At 43.1% G+C, this 17,904-nt stretch overlaps 2 protein-coding genes across 2 annotated transcripts in view; both read right to left on the bottom strand.

Moving 5' to 3' along the window:
• tmem104 (transmembrane protein 104) overlaps positions 1-17,904 on the bottom strand; it is a 59,529-nt gene that overhangs the window by 27,132 nt on the left and 14,493 nt on the right. The window contains exons 7-8 of the mRNA XM_010736457.3: positions 14,368-14,467; positions 13,233-13,329 (exon numbers count right to left, since the gene is read on the bottom strand). Coding sequence (XP_010734759.1) covers positions 13,233-13,329; positions 14,368-14,467 — 197 coding nt within the window. The remainder of the gene's footprint in view (positions 1-13,232; positions 13,330-14,367; positions 14,468-17,904) is intronic.
• Positions 16,046-17,839, bottom strand: LOC113747108 (tripartite motif-containing protein 16-like). The gene has a single exon (XM_027285451.1). It carries the CDS (start codon positions 17,837-17,839, stop codon positions 16,163-16,165), a length of 1,677 nt encoding a protein of 558 aa, XP_027141252.1. The 3' UTR covers positions 16,046-16,162.

Genomic DNA, 17,904 nt, shown 5'->3' on the forward strand with positions numbered 1-17,904 from the left:
ACTCGAGAAGTCCAAAAGCTGTTCCACAATAACAAGCGCAGCTTTTTCGACCCTTGACAAGAACGTTAAGTACGGCTGTCGTTCATCCGTGCTGATGCATGTGATGCTGGCACCGCTGTGTGAGTTTACACAGATAATAATAGTCTGTTTAAACAGCGTCAGTGTGGTTTTGGCCTCGATTGTAGTGAGGCAGTGAGGGAGTCACACCTTCACTCAATCACAGTTGGTGTTTCTCCTCAAAGAGGCCAGTAGGAGGCGAGACATTGTCTCATTTATTCAGGATTCAACAATTATTCACTTTGGCAGTAATACAGCTGCTGAGTACTTTGTATCCAGCACGGCACCGCGTGTCGCCATTGATCACACCTGGACTTGTTAAGAGCTGCAAAGTGTGGCATCTGAAGTTCAATGATCACGTTACTATGATTGTTATTAAGATCAGTGTCAAATTTATGCATGTTGTTGCCATTTATTCATGTTTTTCTGGAAGTGTGGTTTCAACACCAACAGTGCAGCTTGCTTTAAAAGGGTAGTTGGAGTCATTTGAAGTGGGGTTGTATGTATTGGTCAGCACCGGACATGAAACTGAAGCATGCTGGCCCTCCTGTCTGCTACTATTCCTTTAAATCTACCTTGTAAATAAAAACAGTCTCACAATATGAGAAAAAACGTCTATAGTACAGAAATATAAAAATATCTACGTGACCAGATTTTAAAACTGACACAAGAACATCTATAGACGAACCCTCAAAGCACCTTTCAGCTCATTTGCACTTGGCGGAAACAAAAACAACATCCAACACAGTAGCCCATACTGTTAATTAGATATGTGGCCCTGGAGAGCGCCACGTCTCCACACGATTAAAGATAGGACTCTAATGAGCGGAAGGAAGACGAGTCAGACAAAAGGAGGAGGAGGAGGAGGAGGGATAAAGCGAGGGCGGAGATGCAAGGAGAATGTATCACTGTGTTTCCTGAGAGCAAGTGCAGGTCAGTATATTTCATCACTAACTGAAGCTGAGGTTAAAACAAAGGCTGGCAGGTGCTGAGGCCACTATGGACTCAAATTAACTATGTGACATTCAACTGTGGACTGTACGACCAAAGAACCGAGCACGGACGCCTTCATTTCACTGCTGTGTGTTACAAAATCCAACCAATTTGTTCACTGCAAGCAGAATTAATGACTGGACTGTTTGTGTATCAAAGTTAATCACATGCTGGTCATCGGCAGTGTGTTTTAGCAGGTGATTAGGACGTTCCCCTTCAATGATTTTAATAATAACACAAAGTCTTTGAACAGAGCACTCTCACCTTCCAGCAACAAGGTCACAACAAGGATCTTGTTTACACAGAATGAAAATTAGGAAAAGATAATTCAGGAAAACAAAGTTAGAAAAACGTTTACACCTTGTAACCTCTGTCCTACGAACATCCAAGGAAACCAGTCCCAAAAAACCTGGGCTGGTTCAAAGATCTTCCTGGACGCTATCCTTTGGAGATGTTCTGGGTACGTCCAACACGCAGGAGATCCCGGGTCGAACCCAGAACTCACTCGAGGGACTATATATGTGCCTTGGGAACCCCCAGGAGGAGTTGAGCTATGCCAACACTGGATAAGCAAAAGGAAATGGATGGACGGACGGATGGATGGTCAGTTGACCACCATCTTTCTCATGCACAGAGTTGATGAGGTTGTTGGCGGTGGACTCCACTTCAATGAATGTGCAACGTTGATCCAAACATGTTCAATGGGTGGCATGTCTGGGGAGTATGCAGGCCATGCAGATGTTTTCACCTTCAAGGAATTGTTTACAGACGTTTCCGTCTTGGGGCCATGCATTATCCTGCTACAAGACAAGGCAATGACGGCTGTTCATTCACATTGTTGTTCATTAAAATGCACATGTGTCTGTTGTCAGCAGCTTTTGCCAGCTCATACTATAACCCCACCACCACCACGGGGAATTCAGTTCTCAACCTTGACATTAGCAAACAGCTCGCCCACACAACGTTGGTACAGAGGGTCATCAAATGTGAGCTTTTGCCCACTCAAGACAGTTACGATCAGGTCAAAACCCCGGTGAGGACGACGTGCACTCACTGAGCTTCCCTCAGACGGTTTCTGACAGTTTGTGTAGAAATGTTTTGGTTTTTACAAACAGACTGTTGTCAGATGTCGGGGTGGTTGATCTAAGACGACTTTGCAGACGGCAGAGGTGGAGGTCCGGGGCCAGCATGGTTACACGAGCAGTGTGGTTGTAAGACGGCTGATGATACCGAAATAAACACTCAGTTCAGGGGAAACAGCTCTGGTGGACTTGAGTCAGGATGCTGATTGCAGGCTCAAAACTTTAGTTACGGAAGTAACGCAATTTCTCTCATAACATGAGCTAGGTATCTCACTATGGCTCCTGTGAAGTCCAACACTTTGCCAGCCCCATTGACTGGCAGTCTTGTTATTGGACAGAAAGCTTTATCTCTTGACACAACTGCTAATAGGACTACTACCTCAACTGTCCACAGACTGAGCTCACAACTCGATCACTGGGCGCTATCCGTGTCATGTCATCCGGACATCTGTGGCATTGTGATTAGATTTTTCACTTTAACTCCTGAAATATGGGAGTAAATCCATTCATAGTTTGTTGAATGTAGTTTGTACAATGGGTTTATAGCCTTATACCATAAACCAGAGGACTTTTAATGACAATACTCTGCGTCATAGATACGGCAGTTAATATAACTAGTCCCAAAACTTTGCTGAAAAATGTGGCTACACTTTCAAACCTGTTGCTGAAAAACGTGTATTCACAGCCATTCACTCCTCCTGAAAAGAAAGGACACTCACTTGTCAGAGTAAACATCCATTTGCTGCACACTTTATGACATTGAACAAGCTGCTGTTTCCGAGACATTCACCTAATTAAAACTCCTAATGTGCAGTTCTGCTCCTCGAAAAAGAAACCATCACACACCTACCTAGGTAAAAATAACGAGCAACAGCGCATGGTGAAGATTTATGACAGGCTCGGGACATCTCTGGGGAGGAAATGAGAAACGATAATTTGCCTGTGGTTTAATAGGATGATGGTTATTTTACTCCGCCCATCATCATCCTCAAGTATTGGGAAAAGGAGACAGAGAAGGGTGAAGGAGGAGGGTGAAGGAGGAGGGAGCTGTGTTATGGTAAAGGACACTTTCCTCCCAAATTAAACTGATGACAGACCTCGTGAAAGAATAAGTCAACAAAGAGGACGTTTGTGAATATACAACACGTGGAGACGTAATTGAAAAGGAAGGGCTCAGCGGGTCAGCGGACAGCACTTAACCACCTGTTCCCTAAGGAGCGACTACAGCGCACCGTGACCGAACTACCCAATCAATTCAGAAACACACCTGGGGTGCATAAAAACATGCAGCCCAGCATGAAACGAGCTAGACGTTACACCGGGTCTCAATGTGGACGGCTACTGTTCCCCTGTCTGCATTTTAAACGTGGCCGTGAGCTGCTGTACGTTTCGTGGTTAATTTGCCTTCAGCGGGTAAGACCATTGCATCACTCTGAAACGTCCTTCAGATAACCAGATTCACACTCGTCGCATTCGGCATTTAAATCTGTGTCCGCGCTCCCCGCCATCAGGAAAATGGAAGAAAAACGTCACATTGGAAGGACCTTGTTAAAGCAGCAAAGACACAAATAAGGTAGATTAACTCATCTTAGCCTCGGAGAAGAGGTGTTCACAACCAACAACTACACAGAGAGCTGTGTCTGTCGTTTAGCCCATTGATTTAAATGTGGTGGACAAAATAACAGAAATGCTTGTCGGCTTCAGCTTTCCAAATCAGAAAATTAAATCGTATAAACCTCAGATAAACTTTTAAATATATTTTTTATGGCTGTACGACTGTGGATATTGTTCCCGATAACTTACGCATTGGATTGTAAATTTGGAAACGACATCAACAGCCAGTATGAACAGGAGAAATCTGCGTATGAATGCAGAATCTGCAGATTTTGGCACTGGAAGCCTTCTGATTTCCGTTTGTATTCTCAGTTGTATCGATCAATTACGTTTGAGTGGGCTTTGGTTGCAACCGTACATGCGGAAGAAACCAAAAAAAGGCACAAGGCATTGGCCGAAATCCAAACTCTGAACCCATCAGACATCATCTGACAACGATTAGATGCATTCATATGCAGATATCTGGTTATAGAGATTAGCAGAAAGGTGTTTTCTCACACATCAAGATGCTCATCAGACTGCAGAGAAAGTCCTGGCCCAGATATCGGTATCCGGACAGAAGTTTCATTACAGTTCATTTGGGCAGCTGACTATCGATTTAAGACGAACGAAATCTTGATGGTTTGGTTAGGACACAAAAATCACAGATCCTTCCTTTCCCTCATTTACCCTCTCTATCCGGTAAACGCCCATGTTCAGGGTTAGACCATTTTCTGCTGGTTTTTAATGGTGAAACATTTTGATCACCGTTTCCCAAAGGCCTTAAATGAAGAGATTCAGTTTACTGTCACAGAGGACGAAATAAACCGGAAAATAGTCACATTTAAGTAACTGAAATCAGAGAATTTGAACATTTTTTCTTCAAGAAAATGACTCAAAACGATCGACCATCAGTGATCTCTGATGTCAAAGTCCAACATTTTGTTGACCGTCTTTTGCAGCTCTACAAAATCAAACTATTTCCTCCTTTGCTCCTAACGAACCATAATTACTGCAGCAGTTTGAGGGTTTTCTCGCTCGACTGTAAACATGTAAAATGTAATTTTTCCTGGGAACGACTCACTCAGACGATGCCCTTGAATACGCCGAAGCAATATCTGATGAGACTTTAGTGTGAAAAAGGGTGTTACTGTTTGATAAAAGCACGGTGCATGTTCATGTTATCTCATACATATAATGAATCAATGAATCATTCAGTTTATTATCTTGCTAAATCTGAAAAAAAAATCCTCAGGGCCCATCAGTTATTGTTCCCTGACCTCCGTGTCTCCTTGACGACTGCTCCCTCATCACCAGTCATCCCAGTGCCAGCAGCATCATGCTTCTCCTCCCCATCCTGATCTGCCGCTCTGATACAGCGTCCTGCTGTTGTGCGGAGTGGACTCCCCCCCCGTGCGGATCGCAGCTCAAACACTTCTTCCCGCTGCGATAATCTCTATTAAACCATCTGCACTGTCATCTCCCCACAGCTCCGGCCGTGACTGGGAAAGTCGCAGTCTACAGTATATACCTGCTTACTGTACACATCAAACACAAGTACTTCAGCCGTGTGTAGATCTGTAGGATGGCAACAGAGGCTGGTACCTGTACTCAGATCAGCTGTTCTGATGTTGGTACTTTCTGTGACGTTATTAAGAGACTTATCGATGAAGACAGACCGGTTCTCCCAAATCAAATCAATTTTATTTGTATAGCCCAAAGTACATTTGCCTCAGAGGGCTTTACAATCTGTACAGGGAGTGACACCCTGTTGAGCCGCATTTTGTAATAACGGTGCATTTTGTAATAAACGTCCAAAATGTAATAACTTTTTCATTTCATTTTGTAATAAAGCCGCATTTTGTAATAAACTGCCGCATTTTGTAATAAATTTTGCCGCATTATGTAATAAGTTATTACATTTTGACAAGATTATTACCAAATGCAAAAAATCTGCAATTTACATAATATTCTCTGTTAATGCAACCTTTGAATAGTGTACTGATAGTAATTGCTAAGTACTGCTACTAGGCTAATACAGCGATACTAATAATAGGCCTAGCTTTTACAAATACTTTAAAGTAAAATAAAATACAATTAACAAACAAATAAACTATGCTTTAGAATTGTTATTACATAATGCACCATGTTATTACATTTCCTAGAAAATAAAAAAGTTGCAAGTGCATTTTGTAATAATCTTGTCAAAATGTAATAACTTATTACAAAATGCAGCAAAATTAAATGAAAAAGTTATTACATTTTGGACATTTATTACAAAATGCACCGTTATTACAAAATGCGGCTCAACGCACCCTCTGTCCTTAGACCCTCAAAATTTCAGTTTCATACAAAATACAACTTGGATCTTATTTTGACAGTTTTAGTCATCGTTCTTTTTCCAACAAGTCAGGCAGGGAAGGAAAAATAGTCTGACGATGTGACAAATGATTTTATAGAGCGACTTGTTATTTGCCGTAGTTGTTCTCACATATTTTTCCTTTGCATTGATGGACTATGAAAATATTCAGACAAGACAAAACAGATCACTGCAGGACTTAAAGCAGAAATGTCTACACGCTGACAGGCTTCAAATAAAGTTTAATTCTCGATTTTAAGGCCGCGTTTTGATCAAAAGAATTACCGTATTTTCACGACCATAAGGCGCATATAAACGTCTTATATTTTTTTCAAAATGTGCGGCGCGCCCTATAGTGCAGTGCGCCCTATGTGTGTTGTTAAACCTGTGTTGAGAACAACGTGCCCATTTCACAGCCGATGTGAAAAAAGAAGTGAAACAAATGAACGCTGCACTTGCTGTTATTCCGGGAGGTCTGACAAAGGAACTCCAACCGCTGGACATCGGTGTGAACCGGCCGCTCAAAGTAAGGCTGCGAGCGGCGTGGGAGCGATGGATGACCGATGGAGATCACAGTTTCACAAAGAGTGGCAGGCAGCGCCGGGCAAGTTACGCCACAGTTTGCGGATGGATTGTAGATGCGTGGAGTAACGTGTCTACTGGCACTGTTGTTCGAGCTTTCGCAAAAGCCGGCATCATTTCCGAGGGGCCGCATGGAAAGTGACTCTGACAGCGAAGAAAGTGGAACTGGTATATTTGATTTAGCGCAGCTGTTTAACTCAGAAACGGAGGATGAGGACTTCGCTGGGTTTGATTAATGAAGATTACCGGTAATGTGTGCTGTGGTATTGTGCTTAAAAAATGTTAGTACTTTGTAATAAAGACTTAAATAAAGCACAATCAAACTCAGTTTTGCTCCCGCTCTATTTTTATTGTATGCTTGTGTGTGTGTTGTTGTAAGGCGGTGCGCCATATGTGTGTGTAGACTGCGCCTTTTCGTACGGTGCGCCTTATGGTCGTGAAAATACGGTAGTTTTTGTAAGAGGAAAAATATATGTTTCCTGTTCATGTCCCATTGCTATTTTTTTGTTCTTGTTTGTTTTGTTTTGTTTCGCTTATGTTCTACCTTAGTACTTGTTTTGCAAATCTGCACATTCTTAAATCTGCACATTCTACTTTAGTACTTTTTGTAAATATGTACACTTGTGTTTTCCCTCCTTGGTTTCTATTTTTTCGCTGCTGTTAACAAGTGAATTTCCCCGTTGTGGGATCAATAAAGTATTATCTTATCTTATCTTATATATATGAGATTCTGGATTCAAATTTGGGTTCACTTTGCTGCCTGGTTCTAACTTTCTGTTGGGTTCAACAATATACAACAAAGAAACATCAAGCAAGACATAGCAGCCAGCTAATATTACTTACTCGCAACCAACTCGAACACGACTCGGGTCACTTCAACAAGCGCGTAGGAGAAACTACGGTGGATCTGTAGATATAAGACTGTAAGATATCAACACTAATCATCTCGTCTTTAAAAGCATTTGAACATGCATTTTTCTGACTTTCTTGTCTTTGACTTTATCCATCTGTGTTTCTTCTGCCCTGACTCGAGGTTCTTGGGATTTTAACGTGTGAATCTATTCAACATTTTCGGCAGATTTCCAGCAGATGGCCACTCTTCAGCGATTGGGGTGCTTTGTTCGCAGTGGACAACAGATTGTGGGTTATTTTTAGGTTTGAGAACAGCTGTCCCTGTACAGATGACTAGACCTTCACCAACACCACAGCTGACAGACTAATGAAATGAGGAGGCGACGTGGTTTGGTTCATTTTCAACCTGTTGCTGAAAGTTTCTTGTGTTGTTTATCCACAGATCGCCTGACCCGTGTTTGTCTCTCTAACGCTCAGAGGGCATGTTTGAATTTAGTGCGTTTTCTTTTTTTTTTTTAGCTCCACACCTCAAGCGTCTTTCTTCATCATGTGTCAGTCACATCGACTGAGTGTCAGTCTCGATATTGACACTCAGCCTATGGGGGAAACTGGGCTTATATGTGTGTTTTCCACAGAGTTTAAAGTAGTTGAACTCTGCACGGTCTTCACGGCGATCCGTCAGGTCGCCACAGAATGATGTAACGCACCCCAAACTCTCATTATAGCCGCCGTTGTCATAGTTATAAAGAGCAGAATTCACAAAGAGACAGACTAATTACTCCTGATAATAAGGTCCCAAGCAGCCTGCTTGATATTTCATCAGGTCACATCTTTGGTTTAATCAGTATTGACTTCACACATCAGCACTATCGTCCCTAGACTTGTCCCAACAGCCATTTTCCTCACCGTAGCTTCAGAAAGCTCTTAAGAAGATCAATTGACCGTGATTTGCTCCACTGCTGATTGATTCTCATGTTTGCCGCCCCGAGTGGACGACTTAGGGCTTTTCTTCCCATCATATCTACAATATTTGTTGGCTTTGGGAGTGTGAAAAGGGAGATGATGGAAGCCATTGCATAACAGAGCTCTCGGTGTTGATCTGGGCCCCTTTACACTTTGCTCTGACTGAAAAGATTAAGCTCCCGTGCAACAGTGGGGTCTTTCTGGGTTTTTGTTCGGCTCCAGCAGAGATTCCCGAGACCTCAATTAAACTTGTGTGTCCTTGATTGTCCCCCCGCTAAGTTTTCTTTTTGTATTTCACTGCAGGGGCTTTGTCACAGTGGCTAGTCAAGCAGTGGTTGGTACACTCCACCCCTGCTGGACAGCCCGTACAATTTAAATGGCTGATTTATTGTTCTCCCAGTATGTGGCGAGTGATGGAAAATCAATGCAGCATATGAGCTCAAACGCAGTTTATGCTTACGCTGCATTGTTCACTGCTTATCTTCATGCAGATGTTTCAATTATAGTGTGTTTCTATTAAGCCACGCACTGTCTCGTGTATTGAAATAAAGTTAATTTGAAGTTGTTGCCTGCCCCCTAAGAGTTCAGAAATGACCCACCCTGACACTTTCCCCAATACAAGAGCTGATTGATTAATTAGCTGACTAATAAAGATTTATTCCAAGAGTTATTTCAGTGACCTTGATGTCCGTTCCCTTTGGAGGCCTCTTGCCTTCTTTTTGCTGCAGTTGATATCACGCATGTGGGACAAAGAAGGCATTCATGCCGAGTTTTAGTTGTTTAGCTAATGAAGGAAAGCTTGTGTTTGTCCACAAACACAAGGCTTGTTTTAGGGATTAGTTAACAGACATAAAATTCACCCTGAAAGTGGAAATCTGGGCTGATAAGGCCAGCAGATACAGGTCAAGATGAAGTCTAGTTGTAGTAGAAGAGTCAGGCGACAATTTATCCTGCAGGATTACGTCCATCAATACAACTTCCTTCTGTCTAAATCCCTCTGACATCGACCTCTCTTACTGTCTCTTTGCCTCTCTCTGCACCAAACTCCCACGCAGGGATTAAAGCTCTTTTAGAGCAACACCATAATCAGGCTGCTCTTTAATCTCCCGTCATTCTCTAAACTCTAAAAATGTTACGGCTGCAGTAATGTCTCCAGCATCACTCCCAATGATTCCCCTGGACACCACCAAGCAGCTCCCTTATCACACTCTGGCAAAAAGACAACACCGCTGCAGGCCGATGTCCAATAATCCCTGCTGCATAGACAGAAATTAAATAACAGGAGGTGAACAAACAGATTTGAGAAGTCAGACTCGGTGCTGAGGAGAAGAAAAACTGAACCATGACACGGGGAAGAAATGAGAAAAACATCGAACTGTTGGCATGCGAGGCAGTGATAACCAGTAACTCAAAAAAAGTTATTGTTTGACGTAAAAAAGTTAACTTATAATGTAAAAAACGTATCTTCAATTAAATATTGAAGTTATAGTTATTCAAACAGAGATTTAACAGGGTGGCATTTTAGATTTCCAAATTGGGCATTTGAGAGTTTAATTTAGTTGAGAACATTCTGCATTGCACCGTTAAAGTCGGGAAGTGTTAAGGTCAACTAAGTTAAGTATGAAGATGGTTGAGGTTTTTGTATATTATGTTTCCAGTAGATGTTTTTTTTAACTATTGAAAATATCAACCAGTTCTCATTCCAGGAGCGTCAAATATCAACAGTTGGTCATCCGTCTGTAAAAAAGACATCTCCTCTAATGTAACCCATCTGCATCAAGTGACATTGTAAAACCTGCATAAAGAGGTTGGTTTGGTTGGACAGATGGATCAAAACATGGTGAGTCAATGTCGGCTTATTTAAAGTTGTAAGTTACTCAACATTATATATGTGGCGTTGCAGCAGCAATGGCAACATGGTTGCAAGTCTGCGGTCATAGTCAAATGGTAACCCAAGATTTCGAGGGAAGCTCACAAGACTTCAGTATTGACTTCATACATCAGATCTGTACTCATTCTTTCTGCAGATGGAGAAGTTTGCCCTTGGTCTTCTTGGTGTGAAACAAAAAGTCAACAATGACTTATTTTAACCCAACCCATGATGTTTCTTTTCTAACCCCAACTGAGTCATTTTGTTGCCTAAATCTAACCAAACAAAAAATCACTAACTTCTGGCTTCATCCCTTTCTAGGTTTACCAGTTTCCCAATTTCCAAACAGTTCATCACTCTTACTAAACAATAAATTAAGCCTTGATTTTCTCCTCATGTGCCAAATATTCTGAAGCAGCTCTTCCATTAGTTAAGCACTACAGTGATCTAGGGTTACCATCTAGGCTCGACCATTTCATCACGTAAGATACTTTTTAACTCAAATCAAGATGTTTTTACGAAGTCAACCAAACTGTGTTTGACAACATTAACCACATGTTGAAATAATGTATCTTATACAGGCGCTAAAGGTTACTTTGTGCACGGGTAGCTTCTGTATTTGACGACCCAGGATGAGATGATTTTCATTGTTTGGCTCGTTTCTTTGTTTTTAACCTGATAAAAAAAACTCAAATAGGTTTGAGATACATCATTGTTGGATAAATTGCTTCATGCCCCTCTGCCAGTTCTTGATTAAGTCACGGATGGTTTGCTGTTTGGAAGAAACACTCTGCCTCAGACTCTCTTCTTTTTGAGTCCCAGGTAGCAATTTTGAGCATGGCTTCACTGACTGACCCCTGTGAAACTTTGCACCTCTGGAAGACCTGAGTGAAAATGGTCCGTTACACAAACAGTGGAAGAAGAAGGGCACTTTGTCCTTCCAGCTCAGCTCACAATGTAACATTGAGAATACAAAAGGAGCCCAGGTGGATGCTGGGTGGAGCTGGGTTTGATAGCACAGCTGATGAGAAACAGTCAATTATTTAGACTCATCATTCACAGTCTGGGTAGTGTCTTTAGGCCAGAGCCTCTGACCCTGTGAAGGCTCAGATACAGAGTGAAGAGACAGTCCACCGACTGTACGGTGTCCTAACAGGACCTGCTGAATGTTTCATCGCACCTCCGTGATGTTTGATTTATTAAAGAAAAAGGTCGACCAGGACAGGAAAGAAAAAGGAATTCCAGGATACAAATATGAAAGACTCATGATGGATCAACGATCAGCTGAAGGTGTTTCTCAGCATTTAAATCATCAAATCATTAAATCATCGCCACTGAAGACTGAATACAAACAGACGCCACGGCAATGCAAAACTGAGACCAAGTAACTGAAATCAGCATTATGAGATGAGCAGAATTAGTCCAGATGAATGTTTACAATCAGTACGTAACGCTTTACGGCACTAAGTCACACAGCAGCAACTATTTCACTGATTCTGGTGAAACTGGATCATATTTTATGGAGGAAATGTTTTCTGGTTTTCCCTCTGATGTCCTCCGGCTGCTCCGCCTCAACTCTCTGTGATTTACAGAGTTTATGATGGACAGTGAAGTAAACTGCTGACAGCTGTAGCTGCTGTTAGCTCATGTTGTTAGTGTTTGTACCACAGCTGTCCGTATTTACCACAGCGGGATCAAACTCTGAAACTGGGGGCGCTAACATAATGTTGCTTTAACGTTTCGAGCTGGAGAACAAAGTCAGGTCAGTGCATCTCTACTTGTCGCTGGTAAAAAATATTCAGTGTTACATCTATTTCCCTGAGCAGTCATTATCAAACTGGGAAATGAGTCGGCAAAACTGCAAGTGTGAACAAATCGACCGGAGATTACAAATCAGCATTATTTCAATTTGCTTACATACAGTAAGAGGCTCATCCCAGAGGAGATAAAGAGGGGAAGAGTTCATTTATTGGCAAATTATTTGGTGTCCGGTCATTGTATTAAAATATGAGTGATGAAACAGAGAGCGAGAGAGAGAACAGAGAGGAGGGAGGCTGAGAAATTATACAGGAGGAGATCAGCACATCTATCACTGTCGCCGTGCAAAGTTAAAGCTCGAGTGGAAATCACAGTTTGGCTCACTTAAGACTTCAAGGACAGACGCTCACTTCTTGTGGGCTGCAGAGGTGGTGGAGCGACGTCCAGTTTAAGTGACGGAGAGATTCAGAGGACAGGAAAATGTTGTCAGAGCTGAACATTACACTTCGCTCACACAGGACAGAGAGTTTGTACGTGATGGACGGGGACAAGTTTGATCGTTTGAGCCAAAAGTGTACTTCATCACTGGGGAATACGTTTCAGAGACGATAAATCTCTGGTGAAAACAAGCTGCACTCACAGTGTTCAACAACAACACTCATCAACTTTGTCTCCAGAAGTGAGTCAGTCTCCATAAGTCCCCATGTCCAAATGTCCAACTTCACAGCAGAAATAAACATGTTTACAGCCTGGTACAAAAAACAGTTTTGGTCTCTGTAGCTAATTTCCCCGTTCATGACAACTGTACTGAGGGTGAATTTATATACAACTCACCTGATCACATTATATTAAGGCTTAAAGTTATGCAGGATTAAGAGCGGGGACGCTTTGATTGACAGAGTCCTCAAAACTTCTCATATTGATGTGACATCCATAAAGTTTCCTCTCCACCACCGGCACGATTAATGTCCCCGACTCATTGAAGCTAAAACTGAACGGCAGTCTTTTATAGCGAGCCAGTTACAAGTAAAGTGAGACAGCCATTGACGGACAGCATACAGAGTCGTGTGTATATTCAGACATTCAGAAAACTGGTCGTCTTTTACGAGGCGTCAACACTTACCAGAAACACCCGGTACGCGTCTTTCCTCGTGACGGAACCCCAGCACGGGTCGGTGTCGTTGTACGTGACACTTCCGGCGCTGCAGGAGTGGTTTCCACTGCACAGGACAAAACACAAACAGACAGAGTTTAATGTGTGACCCCAACACACTGCAGACCGTCAGCACTAATCTATTCAAGTTTACATCGAATGAATCGACTGACCGATGTGTTCATCTCTTAAAATCACAAACAACCTCTTTGTTGCGTGACAGACCGAGCTCGAGTGAAATCATCCGGTTCTGCCGCTCGGAAGTCTGCAGGCAAAGCAAACTGCTTTTCCCGTCTCACATGTATTATTGCTGGAAGGTGAGCGAGGATTGGATCACAGTGGAGGAGAATTTAATATGATAAGACAGCATCAGCGTGCTTCGCCTCGGGGCAGGATAAGAGAGCGCCGCTTTGTCACAACAACAATTAAAAGAAGAAAAAGGAGACAGAGTTTAAAGAATCAGACCTGTGGTTGTATTACACCGTGTCCTAACATCAAAACATCTGCTGAAAGACAAAGAAGAGATTCAGCCTTTTGTTTTCCTGTGGTTGAAAGACAAATTTATCCTAGTTGAAGTTAAACATTAAAGTCACTTGAGTACTTTCAGTTTATTGAAGATCATATATTAAGCTTCCTTTAAAACTTTTAGAAACTGCCTGAATCTTTTTAAAAAACATCAGTCGGAAGCTTTAAACTGTCACCATCCTGAAATCATCTCACTGAAACAACAACACCTACAGAGAGGCTTTCTGTGGCCGTGGATCTGAAGGGCACACTATATGAAACGCCTCATTCTCACGCAGTCTGGCCGACGGACTTGTAATAAAAATGTGTCTGGAAGCGGGTCAACGCGAGTCAGACGCCGCCAGCAGCACCGGTAAGAGGTGAGCGGGCCTGAAGGGGCCTCTGTCAGCAGAGCTTTATTGTCTTAATCTGGAGTTCAGCAGGTGACGATAGGACCAAAGCGTCGGGGCAGAGGAGCCGGCGAGATGAAGACAGGTGCCAAAAACGGAAAGTAGCAAATGTTCCAAATGTTCTTCACGAAGAACATCCATAAAAATCGATCTATATATGATTTATACGTCACAATAAAAGTTGGTCTTACCAGGCAACTTCCATCAGCGATATAGGGACAGCCGCCGCGTAGATGGCCAGGTCTCCGTACAGATAAACGATGATGCAGATGTAGAACATATTGACGCCGACTGAAAGACAAGAAATTAAAAACAGATTAAGACTCAGGAGACGTGTGCCAAGTTTGTCAACACGAGGCGACGAGTAAACACATTTTTCATCTTCATCCGCCGTCCAAACACTGATGGATGCGTGTCGAACTCAATTTTCTGGCACATCTTTTATTGGACCAATGCAAAATATTAATAGCATTAATTAAAAAAACAATCACACCACACCACACCACGAAGGAAATTTTCCTCGTCAGCCTTTGAACAGCGGCGAGCTCTTATCCATCTGCCCTTTCCTTTTCATTCACCCGACTGGCAGGCCGACCCGGCTGCATTTGCCAAGACAAGATGGAGAGCGTTCACTGGCAGACAGATCATCACAGAGCGCCGCACATCCATCATGCTCTTGAATTCTCCAAGGGGTGGAGGAGGAGGTTCAAACGTCCAACTGGACCACTCTGCTAATTCATTACTGACAAGGAAATTAGAGCATGGAGTCCATTAAAAGGAATAAAAAGTGACAGATTTGCAGCTTTACGCTGATTCTTTTATGAATTAAAGGCTGAGGGTGCCGATCAAATGGCCCAATTAAGCCGTGAAGTTAAAAACACGAGGCAGCCGATAAACAAGCATTCAGCGAAAAGATGGAGACACCAAGATTACAGAATTAACTGATCTAGACTCATTAAGAGCTGCAACCAAGAGGCAACCTCTGTGGCTGTGAGGTGAAAACAATGTGGAAGTGCCAAAAACTGCAGTTCCTCTAACGTCCACTTGAGGCTGGCTCCAGAAGTGAGTCAGTCTCCATAAGTCCCCATGTCCAAATGTCCAACTTCACAGCAGAAATAAACATGTTTACAGCCTGGTACAAAAAACAGTTTTGGTCTCTGTAGCTAATTTCCCCGTTCATGACAACTGTACTGAGGGTGAATTTATATACAACTCACCTGTTCACATTATATTAAGGCTTAAAGTTATGCAGGATTAAGAGCGTGGACGCTTTGATTGACAGGTGGGTGTGGTCACAGGTGGCTTGTTTGATCAACCAGGCTTCATTCAGCTCCGCCTCTATAACCATTTTTAGATTAGTCGGGAGGCGGCGGAGGCAGGACCGCCCAGACGGAGACGACCAGAGCGACCACACGGAGCTTCACAACGGCACTTTGTCACGACTGCATCCATGTTTTCTACAGTCTGTGGTGATCCATCTGTCTGTTCTTCTTCTTCACTGTCAGTCACCTTCAGTTCAAACTCAACTTTATTTGTCACTTTAACCACGAGAAAGCAGCTCAGTGAAATAAACAGGGTGAATGCAGGGAGTTCATTTAGAGACATGTTCAATGAAAACATGAAGACTTGCAGTCTGTGTAATAAATCCTCTTTATTGACTGAGACACAAACTAAATGTTGTTTCTTCATTGAATCTCACATATGTACAAGAAAAGAATGAATCATCTCCTTATTGATTCTGATCATACAAACTAAAGTCATCATGAGCAGTGATAGCCTCCATGGCTAAACAGACACAGGAAGGAGCGCCACCTAAAGAAACTCAAACATTTACACAACCACCAATGAGAAGAGGGCAAAGTACCGCCCACAGTGTTTGATTGACAGGTGAAGAAATGCCACAACAATCAGCTGTCAGCAACAATGATGGAAACAAAACAAGCTGAAGACATGAAACACAGAATTTAACCCTTCAATGACTTCTGTCTATTTGACTTCACACAACTCAGCAGAGGATCCAGGATAAACATAAAGTCCAGCATAGAGAGGCTGAGTGAACGTGGTCTGGACTCTGTGGAGGAGAGTCATGGTTTCAGAGACGCTGTAGAAGGACAGAATACCTGCACTGTGATCCAGGTACACTCCAACTCTGGAGGACCGAGGACCTGAGACGGGAGTTTGGACTTTGTTGTAATAAAAGTTATAACTGTTTGTGAAACAATCTAACATCCAAGATTTGTCATTGAATCCAAATACACATTCATGTGATCTCCCTGCTCTGCTGATATTCTTGTATGTGACTGCTACATAAACTCCATCTCCTCTCCTCTCCACCTCCCAGTAACAACGTCCAGTCAGTCTCTCTCTACTCAGGACCTGAGACCAGCCAGTGAATCTGTCTGGGTGACTAGAATAAGACTGAGGTTGTTTCATTAATGTCACTTTTCTGTTCCCCTCAGATAATAACATCTGTGTGTGTGCTGTGTTTGGATCCAGTGTGAGTTCACGTGAATATTTTAAGAACTCAGCTCTGGTCTTGGGCTCTGGTTCTGGTCCTGACAGTGAAACATGGACTTCAGTGTCTGTCAGTGAGATGTTTGTCCGTTGGTCCCTCAGAACGTCCTGTAGTTTATCTCTGAGCTCTGACACAGCAGCTGTCACATCCTCAAAGTCCCTCAGAGGACGGATATTGATGCTGGATGAGTCTGTAGATTGGCTGAGTCGTGACAGTGAGGGGTAGTTGTGTAGAAACTGGTTGTGGTCCTCTGTGTGTGAGAGCTTCTCCAGCTCAGCGTCTTTCCTCTTCAGCTCAGTGATCTCCTGCTCCAGCTTCTCCTGAAGATCTTTGACTCGACTCACTTCAGTTTCCTGCTGGGATCTGACCTGCTGCTTCACATCAGACCTTCTTTTCTCCATGAGACGGATCAGCTCAGTGAAGATCTTCTCACTGTCCTCCACTGCTTTATCAGCAGAGCCATTGATAGCCTCCACCTCCTGTTGGAGCTCCTTCACATCTTTCTCTCTGTCCTGGATTCTCTGCTGGATGTTTAGTCGACTCACCTCGAGCTCTCTCTGCCTCTCAGTCCTTTCTGCTGCAGCTGAGACTGTGTCGTGGCCTTTATGTTCATCCACAGAGCAGAGATAACAGATACACTGCTGATCAGTACGGCAGAACATCTTCATCACCTCATCATGACGAGAGCAGATGTTCTCCTGGAGCTTCTTGGAGGGCTCCACCAGCTTGTGTTTCTTTAATGGAGCTACATCATGATGAGGCTGGAGGTGTTTCTCACAGTAAGAGGCCAGACAGACCAGACAGGACTTCAGAGCTTTCAGTTTTCTCCCAGTGCAGACATCACAGGCCACATCTTCAGGTCCAGCATAGCAGTGATCAGCAGGAGCAGCTTGGAGTCCAGTCTTCTTCAGTTCCTCCACTAAAGCTGCTAACATGGTGTTTTTCTTCAGGACAGGCCTCGGTGTGAAGGTCTGCCTACACTGAGGGCAGCTGTGGATTCTCTTCTCATCCTCTCCATCCCAGAAGTTTTGAATACAGTTCATGCAGTAGCTGTGTCCACAGGGAATAGTCACCGGATCCTTCAGTAGATCCAGACAGATCGGACAAGAGAAGGTTTCCCGGTCCAGTTTATTTCCTTGCTGCGCCATTTCTCCTCTCCGCGTCGACGACTGTCTGAGTTTGACTTCCTCAGAAATGAAACTAGTTTGAGCTC

The sequence above is a fragment of the Larimichthys crocea genome, chromosome XII (genome assembly GCF_000972845.2).
Source record: "Larimichthys crocea isolate SSNF chromosome XII, L_crocea_2.0, whole genome shotgun sequence".
Classification (NCBI taxonomy): Eukaryota; Metazoa; Chordata; class Actinopteri; family Sciaenidae; genus Larimichthys; species Larimichthys crocea.